Consider the following 17,078-nt stretch of genomic DNA (forward strand, 5'->3'; position numbering starts at 1 on the left):
CACATTTATCAAGCTGCTGACTTTTGGAGTGTACGGAAAACTTTTGTTTTAATATGACGGATCAATTGAGAAAAGTCATACGGGCAGAAACGCTCGTCTTGATTTTCCAGAGAACCCTTCAAGCACTAAACTGAAGCAAAAGAATTCGAACAACAGCATTAGTAGATATTATTATATCTCAAGTCATTATTTGCATAGTCTTTTCTTTTGATGTTCACCTGTGGCATTGTACCCTACTGCAGGGGTAGTCAAGCTGTGGTCCTCCAGATGTCCATGGACTACAATTCCCATGAGCCCCTGCCAGCCTTTGCTGGCAGGGGCTCATGGGAATTGTAGTCCATGGACATCTGGAGGACCACAGCTTGACTACCCCTGCCCTACTGTGCTCCCGGGCTACACCTCCAAATCCGTGGGAGTTTCCAAACCAGGAGGCAGCACATCTATTCCATCACCCCCTGCCTTCCCCTCTCTGAACCCTGCCCTGGCAGGTTCTACTCCCCAAATCTCCATGTATTTCCCAACCCAGAACTAGCAAATCTACTTGTGGGATCAGCTACATGCAATGATATTGACTGTTAGGGATGTTCTGGAAAACAGCCCAACGTACCTCCTGTGCCGTGCATATTTTCCCCGGATGTGGCCCGAACCGTTACATCCCGGAGTGGGGCAGCTTAGGGGAGAGACGACCGAGAAGTTAATCAGTGGCATGATTTCCAGAAGCAAAAGAGCTGTTTTTGCAACAGAACTTTAGAAAAGTAATAACACCTCCCCCCCCCCCAAAAAAAAAAAAAACCACACACACCACCGAACGAGCCGGTGTGCATTTGGAACGGAAGCGACTGTCAAGACACCCCTTTCAAGAAAAGATAATTTCCTTTAAACAGTCCCTCTCTTCCTTTTGAATTTCCAGCAGAGGAGGGCAGCGCGACGGCTCTGTGGTTTGCTAAAAATTAATGAAATGACTCACCCCATTTAATTAAATGAACGGTTCATTATAGTTTTATGAGTATGTTTAATTAAAGATTTGCATGTGTAAGAGCAAACCTTTTAAAGCCAGCCGACTCCCGCGCTCACCTCCAACTGATGGGGTTTTTATTTATTTATTACCATAACCCCCACACAATTAAATGTGGATCCCCCCCATGCAACTCTATAGCAGCTTTTAGACTGAGCCGAATCCAAACAAATGTTCACATATAATATCTAGCGCTGATTTTTCAGCTACTATGGATGGAATTCATAAGAACACAAGGGCAGCTGTGTTGGATCAGGCCAATGGTTTATGTAGTCCAACACTGTGTCATGGAGTGGCCAAAACTCAGGTGCCATCAGGAGGTCCACTAGCAGGACCACAACTCCAGAAGACCTCCAACTCTTGCCCTCCAAGCACCAAGAAGACACCAGACATAAGAACATAAGAGAAGCCATGTTGGATGAGGCCAAGGGCCCATCCAGTCTAACACTCTGTGCCACACAGTGACCAAAACCCAGGGTCCAATAGGAGGTCCACCTGCAGGTCCAGAACTTCAAAAGCCCTCTCACTTCCCTCTTGAAGAACCAAGAATAGAGAGCATCACTGTCCATGACAGGATTCCATCTCTACCTTGTGGCTAATAACCACTCTGCTCTTAAGAACATAAAAGAAGCCATGTTGAATCAGGCCAGTGGCCCCCCCAGTCCAACACTCTGTGTCACACAGTGGCCAAAACCCAGGGGCAATCAGGAGGTCCACCAGCAGGGCCAAAACTCCAGAAACTCTCCTACTGGGTCCCCCCAAGCACTAAGAAGACAGAGGATTACTGCTCCAGACATAAGAGCATAAGACAAGTCTTACTGGGTCAGGCCAAATGCCCATCCAGTCCAACACTCTGGTGGAATGAGCTCCCAGAGAATATCAGAGCTCTAGAAGTCCAGGAGCCCTCCCACTGTGGACTCACCAAGAATACAGTGCATCACTGCCCCAGGGCCCAGACGGACCATCCCATCTACATTTGGGGGCTAATACTACTGATGGGCCATGTGATTCCATCTATAGCTTTTATAACAACACACCCTATCCCCATGTCCTGAAACTTCCTTTCATCTCTACCTGCCTTCTTACAAACCTTTCTCGGCCACCATGAGGGCCAGAACCCTGACCCCAGATGGAAAATGTGCGTTATTAAACCACCCTACATTAACAATTTGCAGATATGTTTGGCATCTCCAGCGCTACAAGAGTTGAGCTGCCAAGTCGCCAGGATGGGCAGATTCCCCCGCCCTTCGGACAGGCTGATTTTGATGACTTTTAAACATTTCATTGTATGGGGATTTTATTCATATGTATTGCAAGCCACCCCGAGACCTCCTTGGGGAGGAGCAACTCAGACAGCTAACGAATAAATAAATACAAATAAATGAATAAATAAAACTTCTAGTGTTACTGTAGAGTTTCCAAGGATCCCTAGAGTTACCTTTTCTCACTTCCTGGTAGCTCTAGGAGTTGTTCAGAATGCTATGGTAGTGACTTCCTGTAAGTTGATGAAACTTTCTTTTTCTTTTAATTTTTCTTCCATTACACTGCCTCACCCCCCACAGCCCTCAAGAAGAGCCTGGCGACGTTATGTGAGAGGCCGGCACGGACCAGCAATCACGCTGTGCAAACGGCAGCCAAATCAGGCCTCTATTTACAGAATAATCCTTTTACACATTGAGGTCAGGCCTTATTCTGGCTTTCTCCTTACCATCCACTCAAGAGAAGCCTACGCAAAAGTCCGTGGTGATTCATGAGCCTGTTCCAAAGTGCACACAGGCTGAGTAGAAGCAAATGTGCCAGCCCTGGCCCTGATTGGTGACCATGGGCGTAGCACCTGTTACCATCTGCTCTATTCATGGCCACCGTCATTAGCCATAGTATTCCCATGACTGTGCATGGGTGGGAAAGTTGCACCATGGAAAAAAGCTGGCAGGAAGAAGATTGATTCATTTGAAACAGGGTGTTGACAGAGAGCGTTAGGGATACTGCGGACTGTCCAAAAGACAAATCAGCAGGTTCTAGATCAAATCACGCCTGACCTATCCCTAGAAAAGCCTTTCTCTTTTTACTATTGAGAAACCCCTGAAATATTCTTCAAGCTTTGAGAAACCCCTGGAGTAGTACAATTGTGCAAAATATGGTGGGGAAGCATAGCTGTGGACATGCCCACCAGAGGCCCCTCCTCTTCCCACTCCCTCCAGGCCTATCACTGGTTGTTTTAGGGAGGGGCGGGTCAGCATGACCAAATATAGATGTATTACCCAATAAATATTTTGCGATTTTAAAAAATATATAAAATTACCTCCCTTCTCTCCATGGGAAACCCTTCTCTCCATGGGAGACTCAAAGAGGGCTTGGCTGATTTAGTGTCCACTCAATTAATGGTTAAATCAGAAGCCTTGCCAAATTATGGGCAGTCAACCATGGCTGTGGCTATTTTATTTCAACATGCATGCTACCTCCTCATGAACATATATTGTCCCCTGGGAAGAACTAAATCGCAGGTAGAGACCTATTGGGAAGGCTTTGAATTATATTTAGAGGACCTTTTGATGACATTCCCTTCAGCATTCCCCATATTAGGAGGGGTCTGTAACACCAGGATGGGTTGTGATGACTAAATTCTATTATTATTATTATTATTATTATTATTATTATTATTATTATTATTATTATTATTATTATTATTATTATTATTATTAATATCCCGCCTCCCCCCAAAGGCTCAAGGTGGCTCACATAAAATCCCATCCCCTAAAATCCATAACACTGACAATTTACTAGCTACAACCTATATATTCCCAACTCTGAGATCTTAACACCACTGCACAGGAGGGCTTTCAAAGATAGTAAGCATAATTTTTCAGGTCTTAAGTTGGCTCAACTGGTGTGCAGATTGGACTTAATTATTCTGAATGATTCAGTAGTAACAAACTATCAGAAGAATTTACCTTCTGGGCGGGGGACAGAATAAGTACGATGACTACATCACAGTATGCAATAATCTGATGCAGAGTTCAGTTGAATTTGAGATATCCTCTGTCTATGATAGTGACCATTTCCCACTTATAGTACGCCGTTCCATCCCTACTAAACAACCCCACTTATTACAGCAATATGAAGGTATGTCTAACAAGGAAAATTGCCTTCCGAGAGTTAAATGGAATATGAGGACAGACAAATTTGTTAAAAACCTTCTCGGCTCTCTGTCCTTTATAAACAGGATGGAGTTCTTGTTAAGCACTGAAAACTCTGTCCATATGTGCCTTTGATGCTCTTGTGGAGAGCTCCCAGGAGACTCAAAGAGGCAGAACAGCAGAACCAAGTAAGCACCCAAATGGCCATTTTAAAATCTGCTTTGATCAAGACTGCAGGTCTCTCAAAAACACACGGAGAGGTTTGCGTGCTCGTTATAGGGTTAACCCCATGGGAACCCTAATAAATGAGATGAAGCCATCAAGAAACCCCAGTGTTTCACAGAACCCTGGCTGAGAAAGCCAGCTCTAGAAGCTACAATGACTCAACAGAGGTCACATTAAGAGAGGTCCCTGGAAAAGACAATCACACCGAAGAATGGTTGAAGACGCATGATATCTTTTAGTCCACTTCTCTTCCCCACCCTGCTTCCTCTGTGAATTGTCATAGGGGTCCTCACCCCTGATTGGGGTCATTCCAGAGGTTCTGCTTGTCAGCAAATATTACCACACCAAAGCTTTCCGCATGTCAAAATTCAGCATCCGGGATGATCTACGAGCGGCCCCCGGCTCATAATATTTGAACAATAGGAAGAGATTGCTCTTGCCTTCCCCCCCCCATCACCTTTTCTCTCTTTCTTGATGACCTCTGAGTTGATTTAATTTTAATTGCCTTCCATCAGGACTGGCGACAGCCCCGTAACGAGCCCCTTCCCCCCCCCCCAGACATCCTCCCAGCGCCGGTACCCAGAGATCACGGATCATGCCAGTGACGGATAGTGCTTATCGAAAGCTTATTTTGCATGAAATGAGAACCACCCTGAACTTGCTTTGCATCTTTCAGTGCTCAGCTCAATGATACTGTGGCCGCAAGTGTGGAAAAAGAGAAAGCAGGTCTAAAGATCAATTTTGAAAATGCCCCCCCCCCCCCGTTTTTTGGAAGGAGATTATGTCCATACGCAGTGGACTATTGCATAGTCCTTTCCTACTTAAGAACACTAGAGAAGCCATATTGGAACAGGTTATTGGCCCATCCAGTCCAATACTCACAGTGGCCAAAAAAACCAGAGACCGTCAAGGGTTCTACCAGCAGGGCCAGAACTTCAGAAGTTCCTCCCACTCTTGCCTCCCAAGAACCAAGAAGACAGAGGATCACTGCTTCAGATATAAGAGCATAAGAGAAGGCATGCTGGATCAGCCCAATGGGCCATCCAGTCCAACACTCTGTGTCCCACAGTGGCCAAAGCATAGGGGCCATTAGGAGGTCCACCAGCTGGGCCAGAATGCTAGAAGCCCTCCTACTGTGTCCCCCAAAACACTCCAGACATAAGACCGTAAGACAGGTCATATTGCTCCAGACATAAGAGCATAAGACAGGTCATATTGAATCAAGCCAAACGCCCATCCAGTCCAACAGTCTGGTGGAATGAGCTTCCAGAGAATCTCTGACAGAGCTAGCACAGTTCTGCAGACGGAACTCTTCCTCCAGACATACGGTTGAGGCCAGCACACTTGGAAGATGAGAACACCACATGGGCCTCCCTGACCGGTTGGGATCTCCTCCCTCATCTCCTCTTTATGAGGAACCAACATGCAAGGACTCTGAAAGGATCTAATATTTTTTTAGCCATTTTAATGTATTTTGTTTTATTTTACTGGTTTTATTTGTAATGTATGCAGCCCTGAGATGGCAGGCTCAAGAGGATCTATAAATCTAAATAATGAATGAATGAATGAATGAATGAATGAATGAATGAATGAATGAATGAATGAATGAATGAATGAATGAAACCCCAGGAGATTTTTAATGCCCCTGAGGGCCTGATCCATGGATAATGGTAGCAGGCTCAGTGGAGAGATCAGCTTTCTAATTGCAGGGAGATTTTTTTTGCCAAAACACTGGGAAACCTTTAAAAAGGACACTCCCTTTCTTGCAGTCGGCAATGGTCCATGGCACCTGGTGAAGATTCTACCACCACATTCTGCTCCATCAGTAGCTCAGTCAGAGCTGGTTCCAAGTTTGTAGGGATCCCAAGCAGACAGTACCCAGGGTCCCTCTCTGTCCACCCCCATGCCCTCCTTTCCCTTCCACACATGCATGCCCCCCACCTTCCCCTGCTTACTAGCACTCCCAGTCATTGATGCTTCATGAACTCCATAAAACAGTCTTTATACACAAGCACAAAGAAGGCTCTGAAGAAGTAAAACAGTCCTCAACCAGGGCCACAGCCTTCTTGGCACTGGCCCTGACCTTGTGGGACCCTCTACTGAATTAGATGCAGGCCCTGTGTGACCATATTCAGTTCTGCGGGGCCTGTAAAGCAGAGCTGTCCTGCCAGACTTATGGTTGAGGCCCAGGAGAAACATCAAGAAGACACTGGTCTCCCTGCTCTTAGAAGCCATCATCCATCTAATCCTTCCAAGCACGGATTAGTGGCTTTTAAAATGTGTTTTAAAGTCTAAATTTAATTGATAATGAATTAAAAGGTTGTGAAAGTGTAACTTACAGCTAATTTTTAACTTTGATGTTACTCGCCCTGAGTTGAACAGGGAAGAGCAAGGGATCATAGAATCCTAGAGTTGGAAGGGACCTCCTGGGTCATCTAGTCCAACCCCCTGCACTATGCAGGGCACTCACAACCCTATCACTCACCCACTCTAACCTGCCATCCCCTAGAACCTTCATAGAATCAACCTCTCTGTCAGATGGCTATCTAGCCTCTGTTTAAAAACCTCCAAAGATGGAGAACCCACCACCTCCCGAGGAAGCCTGTCCCACTGAGGAACTGCTCCAACTGTCAGGAACTTCTTCCAGAGGTTTAGACAGAATTTCTTTTGAATTAATTTCATCCCAGCGGATCTGGTCCATCCCTCCAGGCCATAATATTATTATTATCGTTAGCATTATCAAAATGATTCTTACAGAAAGGTGGCAGAGAAGCAGTGTGAGCAGGAGCCACCCCGCCAGAAACCCTGGACCCTAGCAGCCACTCCACTTCAACGTAGGTCCCTGAGCCCGGGTCCTTGTCCCGTTTCCACCTTCCCACGACCACAGTGACGGTTCAGTCCGTGACGATCCCAGATTTTCTTTTTTCCCATGGCTGCCTTTCCCATGCCGACACAACCCAGCCTTCAATTAGTCGATTAATCGTCCAGCTAATCAGGCAATTAGAGGAGGGCTGCAGCGGATGGTGGAGTTCAGCCCTCTGAGCTGTGTCCCTCCCGCCCCTGCAAGATGTCACTGGCTTCAATTACCACCTCCGCTCATGTGTTCAGCGATAAAAAAAACGGAGAGCAGCGGTACACCCGCTTCTCTCTGAACCAGCGTCTTGAGAGAAACAGCAGGCCACAGGAGCAGAAATACCCCGGGAAGCCGGGTCACATCGGGTCCAATTACTCTTTGATGCAGGAAGCTTGCTAATCGCAGGGGAGAGGAGAGGCGGCCTCTGTCCTCAGCTCTGCGCTACGGAGCGCTCCTCGCCAGGACCTTGGCGCGCGGCGGGCTTCTAATCGGCACTCGTCGGCTTCAGAAGCCTATAATTTAGAGACTCTCCAGTTCAGAGTGGCATTGCATCCTTCGAGGGTTTCCTCGATCTCTCTCTCTCGGTGCTCCCACGATGGAGGGATGTATTAAAGAGGCCCACGAGCCCCCTGGAGTGATTAAGGGTTGAGGTTGTCAAAGGCCAAGGGACTGAGAGGGACAGGTGGCCGATCTGCTGGCAAGTGGGTGGGATTTTTGGTCTCTAGCTGGGGCCTGGAGATCTCCTGTAGTTACAGCTGGTTTGCAAACTACATGGATGACCTTCGCTGGGAGAAAAATGGCGGCTTCGGTGGGTGGTCCCTATGGTGCTATATCCCACTGAGGTTTCTCCCCTATGCCAAGTTCTTCTGTTATTAGGCTCTACCCCCCAAATTTCTGGGATTTTCCCAAGGTTGAGTGGGCAAAACTAGAAAGAAAAAGTACATGCATAATGGTATGGATCTGCCACTGCTTCTTCGGGGTCATCTGGTGCCTGTGCTACATTTTTGAAAGCTCTGAGCATGACCAGCTCCAGAAGTGTCCATCCTCTTGAACCAAGGGTGTGTTCCTTGTCCCTGAGAGCAATGCCTCCACCCCTGGTACAGAATCATGTGATCCAAGCTATAGTATTTCAAAAGGTCAGATTGAGAAATCACATGCATGCCCCTTGAGAGGTTAAAGCATCAGACTGGAATATGGACAACTTGGGTTTAGATTTCCACTGTCTAGAAAAATGCTCATCGGGTGATTCTGGGCCAGTTATCCAGTCTTCGCCTACCTCACAAGGCTGTTGTGAAGGCAAAGCATATACACGCACTTGAGCTCCTTGAATGAACAATACGATTTTTAAAATATGCATTGGAAAGAGAGTTTAATAATGCTAATATCCCCAGTGAATGTTGCATCGTGGATAGAGTGTAGGATCCGTGTGCGCATGTGTTTGTGTGTTTCAAGTGTCATCAAGTTGCTTTTGAGAAGGGATGGGCACGAACCAAACCATGAAATTTGTGGTTTGTGAACAGAAGATCATAACAAGTCTACCATCAAGAACTTCCACAAACTTTTAAAGCAGCTCAGCGTGATTCATGGTGGTTTGTGGATGGAACGGAAAGCACAGGGTTAAAGGGACTCTGAATCTCTTTAAACTCCTGCTTTCTGTTCCCCATGAAACCTGAAAAAACATGGCAGGCAGGAGCTCGCCAATGCTCAGCTGTTTCGGTCTGCCTTGTGCAGTCCCTTTAAGCTTTAGCAGAACTGTAGAAGACAGCCTGAAAAATAGTTGTGTGGTGAAGAGCACCTCCCCGTCATGCACTTTTCAGGCTCTCTTCAACAGTCCCTTTAAAGGACAGCTTAGTGTCAGGGAGCAAGTTGCTCCCCATTGCTCAGTTTACTGGAGGGGGGCAATTTCTGAAACCTCTTTTAAAGGAACTGTGGTCACTTTTAATGGGGTTTGTGGGGCTATGAACCGCAAATTGGTTTGGTTCATGAACAAACGTTCTGGTTTACTTTGTGGTTTCAGTGTGAACCATGAACCATGCTGAACCACATTTTCCCGGATCGTGCCCATTCCTTCATCTGACCTGACATCCCTATGAATTAGTCCACACAAACATCCTATTGTTGATAGCCTTGCTCAGGTCTGGCTGAGGGCTTCCTTAGCTGAGTCAATCCAGGTCCTCTTGGGCTTCATCCTTACCTACCACCTTCAACGTTCCCTCACGTAATTGTCTTCTCCAGTGACACTAGTCATCCCATAATGGGACCAAAGTACAATAACCCCACTTTCGTCATTTTAGCTTCTAGGGAGAGTTCAGGCTTGATTTGATCTACAGCCCACTTCTACTGGGATCCGAAAGCCAGGTTCAAATCTTCTCTGGTGCCATGGGACCTTGCTGAGTGACCATGGGTTTTGTGAGGATAAAATGGAAGTGTCAGTCACCTTTGATCTCCATTAGCAAAACAACTGTGGTACAAATAATATATTAAGGAGTGTGGATACTTCCGATGATATGCTGAATGTCCCAAAGCCTCCAGGCAGAGCCCCGCCCACACAAGGTGGCTTTGGAATGTTCGGCAAAGCTGCCTGTAAAGGTACGAAGGAGCATTTAAAGGGACCGGGTAGCCAATTGCCAGTGGGCAATGACAACCACATCACCTGATCCCTTTAAATCCCGCCCCTCCCTTTGCAGGCAGCCTTGGGGAGGAATGTAAAGGGATCAGGTGATGTGGCTGTCATTCTCAGCTAGGAGGCAGCTACCCCTCTCCCTTTAAATTGCCCCCCCCCAAACCCTTACCTAGCACCCGTTGCATTCCAGCATGCAATGAGCTTTACTGCTAGTAATGTAAATAAATAATGTTTGATGATGCTGATGGTGATGAAGGAGAGCTGAGTTTTTATACCCCGCTTTTCACTACTGGAAGGAGTCCCAGAGCAGCTTATAAAAACCTTTCCCTTCCTCTCCCCACAACTGACACCCTGTGAGCTTGTTGGGGCTGAGAGCTCTAAGAGAAACAGCTGTGAGAACAGTTCTAACAGGACTGTAACTAGCTCAAGGTCACTCAGCTGGCCCCATGCAGAGGAGCGGGGAATCAAACCCGGTTCTCCAGACTAGAGAATGTTGCTCTTTAACCGCTGCACCCCCTCATGTGAAAGAGGGGACCATTTTTTTCCCCACACGAAGTAATTCTAAGTGGGAATTGTTCCCCTGTTTAGCCGAGAGTGTGTCGAGTGAAGAAGACGCATGCTTGAATCAGCCTGGACAAGTTGAGAATAAAAAAGGTCCTTACCTCACCTCCTGGCCAATGAGTTCTGTAGGCACTGAAAGAACAAGAAAGAGAAAAGAAAACAGAAACCGGGCCATCAACATAAGCACTACTTCTCAGGAAGAAACTGCACATTATGCAAGACGTGGAGCTGCCGGTGAAAGTTGTGCCAAGGCAAACACATTTCACATTATGACATTTCCAGGGGTGCTGAGCAAGTCCATTTTTCAGAGCTCCCCCCCCCCGACACACACCAATGACCAGAATTTGAACACTGTCTGACTATCATGCGTATATCCTCGAGCTAAGCAAGCTAAAATCTAAGATCCAGCTGAAGTCCAGCATGATTTTTTGATGGGCGCAAGCTGGCCATGTCTTTAACTCTTCTGCTGAAATGGCTTAACTTTGACAGGCCCATGCCTCTATTTCCTGCCTGTAATATGGGAAGGGGGGAGGTCAGAAGGGGAGGGAACTCTGTAGGGATGCTATAGAGACCATTCATGGAAGTTTGCATGCTTTGAAGAGAGGAGGTGCAATTTCTGGAAAACTCTGGGTCCTACCTGGAGATAGGTAACCCTGCTCTGGGAAACAGGAGGACTAAAAATGCTGAAAGAATATCTATCTATCTATCTATCTATCTATCTGTCTGTCTGTCTGTCTGTCTGTCTGTCTGTCTGTCTGTCTGTCTGTCTGTCTGCCCACCCACCCTGTCCATCCATCCATCCATCCATCCATCCATCCATCCATCCATCCATCCATCCATCCATGTCTGTCTGTCTGTCTGTCCGTCTGTCCGTCCGTCCGTCCGTCCGTCCGTCCGCCCGCCCACCCACCCTGTCCATCCATCCATCCATCCATCCATCCATCCATCCATCCATCCATCCATCCATCCATCCATCCATCCATCCATCCATCCATCCATCCATCCATCCATCCATGTCTGTCTGTCTGTCTGTCTGCCTCTTTAACTTAGTTTCTATCACTTTAACTTATCTCTCCTGGGTATGCTAAAGTGATCATATATTACTGTGAAAGAGGTAGAGGCAAAACGTGCCTTATTCCATTTGAATTCTTTAAAACCCCAGCTTAACATAAAGCGAGGCTGCTGATTTTATAAATATCCCGTTGTTTTTGCCAAGCTGCTACAATGGAACAGGACAGGCCTCCCCTCCGACAGGCACAGAATTGCTGACATGAGATACTGACTGTTCCCAGCTCCCCATTCCTGCCATGGCTCAGCAGGGCGGGCGGAGAAAAACGGGGCATGAAAGGCAGCCATTGGTATTGATGGAGACCTTGTGACACCATTTCCTGGACAAATTGGCCTCTCACCAGCAACACTCTAGCATTCAACCAAAAACTCAATGGTTAAACCATCAAGTTTGGGCGGAACACTAGAGTGACCCTGGCGACAGAACGGCATTGCTTCTGGTTGTCCAAGGAGGGACTCCATCAAGTCAACAGTGATATCAACGCATTACTGGCAGCTCCCTTCCCCCAACTGAAGGAGCCTTCTACTGGCTGGTGGCGTCATGGTGGCAAATTAAGCATCAAGAAGAAGAAGAAGAAGAAGAAGAGTTGGTCATATGCCACTTTTCTCTCCCCGAAGGAGGCTCAAAGCAGCTTCCAATCACCTTCCCTTTCCTCTCCCCACAACAGACACCCTGTGAGGGAGGGGAGGCTGAGAGAGCCCTGAGATTACTGAAGAAGAGAGGAGTTGGTCCTTATATGCCGCTTTTCCCTACCCGAAGGAGGCTCAAAGCAGTTTACAGTCGCCTTCCCTTTCCTCTCCCCACAACAGACACCCTGTGAGGTGGGTGAGGCTGAGAGAGCCCTGAGATTACTGCTCGGTCAGAACAGTTTTATCAGTGCCGTGGTGAGCCCAAGGTCACCCAACTGGCTGCATGTGGAGGTGTGCAGAATCAAACCCAGCATGCCAGATTAGACGTCCGCACTCCCAACCACTACACCAAACTGGCTCTCAAGAAATCCCCACGGTGCTTAATGGGATTCTTGAACTCCCCCATGCTGCCCGACCACCGTTAGAAGCTTGTGTCGTGATGAGCGCAGTCACTCCTTACAAACGGGGGATCATGTAGCACTCCCAACTTGAGATTCAGCAGCCTCGTTCTTTCCTGGGGCTGGGAACCAAGGCTAATGATGTTCTCGGTATAAGGGCCTGCTTCGGCACGGCCCTGCGGTGAGCAGGCCTCCCGACGTCACTAATAGCCAGGTGCACCCCAGTGGGAGCGAAGTTAGCAATGAACTTGTTCATTAGCCCTCTGGGAAGTCCCTTGCCTGCCAGGACCTGAAACGCTCCTCATTGTGAACTTGGCAAGAAGAGGGGAACAAGGAGCACAACTTCTCCACGAGGCCCATGGGAAATCCCCTCACATTCACACCGCTCCGTGTGAATTGTTACGAGCGGGGGGGGGGGGGGCGGAGATGTAACCTGCCAGGTGTACACCCGCTTTGCCATTTTCAAAGCTCTCCTACCTTTTAGGTGTTGCAAGCCCACGAACAAACGTCTCTTATTCTTGGAGAGGAAGACAATTGTCAAAGAAGTCTGAATTTCATCGAGGGGGTTGGGGGTTGAGGGATTATATCAGCATTTCTCAACTTTTTTTTACCACTGAGAATCCCCCTGAAACATTCTTCAGGTTTTGAGAAATGGCAGAAGTGCAGAATATGGGTGAGAAGAAGAGTTGGTTCTTATATGCCACTTTTCTCTACCCAAAGGAGTCTCAAAGCGGCTTACAATCCCATTCCCTTTCCTCTCCCCACAACAGACACCCTGTGAGGGAGGTGGGGCTGAGAGAGCTCTGATATTAGTGAAGAAGAAGATTTGGTTCTTATATGCTGCTTTTCTCTACCCAAAGGAGTCTCAAAGCAGCTTCCAATCACCGTCCCTTTCCTCTCCCCACAACAGACACCCTGTGAGGGAGGTGGGGCTGAGAGAGCCCTGAGATTAGTGAAGAAGAAGATTTGGTTCTTATATGCTGCTTTTCTCTACCCGAAGGAGTCTCAAAGCAGCTTCTGATTCACCTTCCCTTTCCTCTCCCCACAACAGACTCCCTGTGAGGGAGGTGAGGCTGAGAGAGCCCTGAGATTACTGCTGGGTCAGAAAAGCTTTATCCGTGCTATAGTGAGCCCAAAGTTACCCAGCTGGCTGCACGTGGAGGAGGAGCGGGGAATCAAACCCAGTTTCGCCAGATTAGAATTCCGTACTCCTAACCACTTCACCAAGCTGTCTCTCACACCCAAACCCACAAACAGTTTACTCTGAACTGAAAAACCAAATCTAAACATGACAATTTGGATTTTACGTTCTGATCAGGCGGGCAAGCTTTACCCATCAGGCTTCTTCCCTTTCTCCCAACAGCTGTAAAGGCACGCAGACATTTTGGCTCTCAAAGTGAAAATAAAATAGCAACCAGGCGTTGAATTAACAGCTCAGTTGTCCCGAAATCCCGTCATCGTGCCGTGTTGTTTGCTACGGCAACAAGCCCGGTCCTCCTCTGACTCCCTCAGATGTTTGACTTCAAAGCCTGTTGGCCAAGCGCACATGTTCAAAATGATCTGAAGCGATCACGGTTTCTGTGAAGCTAAACGCACATGCCTGCTTTATAGAGGCAGGGGGAAAAAAGGGGGGAGTCAGAATTCAGGTTCAAGCTGTCTGCTGTGTGTCGCTCTGCTGAGACAGCTCACGGGATAAGTCGAGAAAGGGGACTGGCAGGATAGAAAAACTCCTAGACGAAACAGGAATCTTGGCCACCCAGAGGAGCATTGCTAGCGCTTGGCTGCCTGCGCACACGATTCCGCACAGAGACGTAACGTAGTGCTCACCTCTGATTGCCTTGGATCGCGTCCGCGCTCGCTTGTCGTCATTCTCCAAACTCATCTGGAATCAGACCACAGCAGAATTAACATTTTGTTTAATGAAAACAATTTGCAATCAAAGCTTAATGCGCCCCTGGAAACCGCGAGCTGGATGGCACCAAAGGAAGCGGGGGAAAGATCCGCGGTACGAACTGCCTGGGAAATTAGGCTCGTAAACAAGGCCGTGGTTTTCATTTCCAGGCACAAATTCACTACAGAATCATAGAGTTGGAAGGGACCTCAGGGGTCATCTAGTCCAGCCCCCTGCACTATGCAGGACACTCCCAACCCTCCCACTCATCCACTGTCACCTGCCACCCCCTTGAGCCTTCACAGAATCAGCCTCTCTGTCAAATGGCTCTCCAGCCTCTGTTTAAGAATCTGCAAAGATGGAGAACCCACCACCTCCCGAGGAAGCCTGTTCCACTGAGGAACCACTCTAACTGTCAGGAACTTCTTCCGGAGGTTTAGACGGAATTTCTTTTGAATCAAAGATTAGCAGAGTTGGAAGGTACATCCTGGGTCATCTAGTCCAACCCCCTGCACCATGCAGGACACTCCCAACCCTCTCGCTCACCCACTGTCACCTGCCACCCCTTGAACCTTCCCAGAATCAGCCTCTCCGTCAGATGGCTCTCCAGCCTCTGTTTAGAAATCTCCAAAGATGTTTTATTTCTGTCATTGCCTGCACAATTGTCTGCCTATTTGTTGTTCCAGGATGTTAGCCATTTTTAAAAAGACTTTCCCATTCCCGGGAACAAGGGAGAGGGAGGCGGGTGCGAGGGTGGGATGGGCGGCTTTAGAGCATTTGAGCTAACATTCTGGTTGCCTAGTCGTTGCTCTCCCACTTTATGCGATTCCCCGTGCTTTAAAATGGAGGATGTAGCCAGCTGTTTGCTGTCTGGATGCTGGATGTTGGTGACGTCAAATGGAGAGGCCGGAATATAACAACTACGTAAGGGAAGCATTTCACTACATTTAACGGGTGCGGAAATGCCTTCATTTTAACTATTGACCTCCATCCCAGTCAGGAAATGTTTAGTTTTCCCCAGGCACCTGGAAATTAAGAACTCCAACATTACATCACATTAACAAGTCCTCTTGTGGACAGGACTGGGGAAGGGATACGAGGGCAGTGCAGTTGAGCCGTACAAAACCATCCTATGGAACCTACAGCTCCAGCTTGCTCACTGTCTATTTGAACTAGCAACACCAAGTCCCCGACAAAGGTCTTACCCAGACCTGCTATGCAAGGTTCACCCCACTGCATGCAGACTGTGTGATCTACCCCCCCAGCCTTGAAATTGGCTTCCCACAAAGTGAATTTTTACACAGGCTTGTAAAGGCGTTCAAGCATCCTCTCTCATTTTGGGACATCAAACATGATGCGCGGTGAGGAACAGCATCATGAATAAATCATCTTTGCAACTTCTAAGTGCTGGGAGTGCGTATATTAATTAAGCGGCAGCGTCACAAGGCAGTTCATGGAGCACCAGGGAGAGATGGGGGGCTTTGGCATAGAGCAGAGGACGGTAAGGTTGCCAGGCAACGGGTGGGAGATGGGGGGTGGGGACAGGAGGTAGGACTGTCAGGGACAGCATGACAGGAAGACCCAGAAGTGGCGTCAAACCTCTCTAGGAATCACTGGGAATTTCATGCTATAATCATAGAGTTGCCGGCAATTCCTAGGGAGCTCACTTCTAGCTTTCCAGGAAGATATGGAAGAGGCATCACACCTCTCTAGAAATCATTGGAAATGTTATGCTAAAATCATAGAGTTTCTGGCAATTCTTAGGGAAGACTGAGGTCACTTCTAGCTTTTTCCTGGAAGTGATGTCATGATGACACCAGGGACTATTTTTGTTCATTAATTTTCTTCTGCGGCCCTCAACTGGCCACTGTGTGAGACAGGATGCTAGGAAAGATGGGCCACTTGTCTGATCCAGCAGGGTTCTTCTGAGGTTCTTATGAAGGCCTCGGCCTCTCTGCCCTCTTGCTGGAGCTCCAGGTGATATGATTAGCCAACAGGTGAGAGAGGATGCTGGGCTAGATTTATTTATTTATTTATTATTTATTTATTTATCATACTTATATACCGCCCTCCCCGGAGGCTCAGGGCGGTTTACATCATAACAGAGAACAATACATAAAACAGTCTGTAACATGTATAACTGATAACTAATAATTGTAACCAAAAATAACAGCACAATATAACGGTATAACAATATAGTACTACAAACAGGTCCAGGGCTTATTGCTGGGATTCTGAGGGGGGTGGTTTATTTATTGAATTCTGAGGGGGGGTGGGGGGGAGCAGGGGCCCTTGGTCGCTGTTGATTACGTCTGGTCTCAGCCAAATGCCTGGTGGAGGAGCTCCTTTTTGCAGGCCCTGCGGAACTGTTTAAGCTCCGTCAGGGCCCTGATCTCTTCTGGGAGCTCGTTCCACCAGGTAGGGGCCAGAACAGAGAATGCTCTGGCCCTGGTCGAGACCAGACGGACTTCTTTAAGGCCAGGGATCCTTAGCTGGTTGGTGGTAGTAGAGCGCAGAGCTCTTTTGGGGGCATAGGCGGGGAGGCGGTCCCTCAGGTACACTGGGCCCTGACCGCGTATGGCCTTGAAGGTAATTACCAGAACCTTTAGTCTGATCCGGAATTCAACTGGTAACCATTGCAGCTGGTGTAGAATAGGCCGGATATGAGACCTCCAC

At 47.8% G+C, this 17,078-nt stretch overlaps 1 protein-coding gene across 12 annotated transcripts in view; it reads right to left on the bottom strand.

Moving 5' to 3' along the window:
- The window catches only part of MYT1 (myelin transcription factor 1), a 183,901-nt gene that overhangs the window by 86,601 nt on the left and 80,222 nt on the right, over window positions 1–17,078 (bottom strand). For all 12 annotated transcript variants that reach the window (XM_077335862.1, XM_077335859.1, XM_077335867.1 and 9 more), the window contains 3 exons: window positions 14,339–14,393; window positions 10,517–10,547; window positions 608–670 (listed from right to left, as the gene is read on the bottom strand). In XM_077335862.1, coding sequence (XP_077191977.1) covers window positions 608–670; window positions 10,517–10,547; window positions 14,339–14,393 — 149 coding nt within the window. The remainder of the gene's footprint in view (window positions 1–607; window positions 671–10,516; window positions 10,548–14,338; window positions 14,394–17,078) is intronic.

The sequence above is a fragment of the Paroedura picta genome, chromosome 4 (genome assembly GCF_049243985.1).
Source record: "Paroedura picta isolate Pp20150507F chromosome 4, Ppicta_v3.0, whole genome shotgun sequence".
NCBI lineage: Eukaryota > Metazoa > Chordata > Lepidosauria > Squamata > Gekkonidae > Paroedura > Paroedura picta.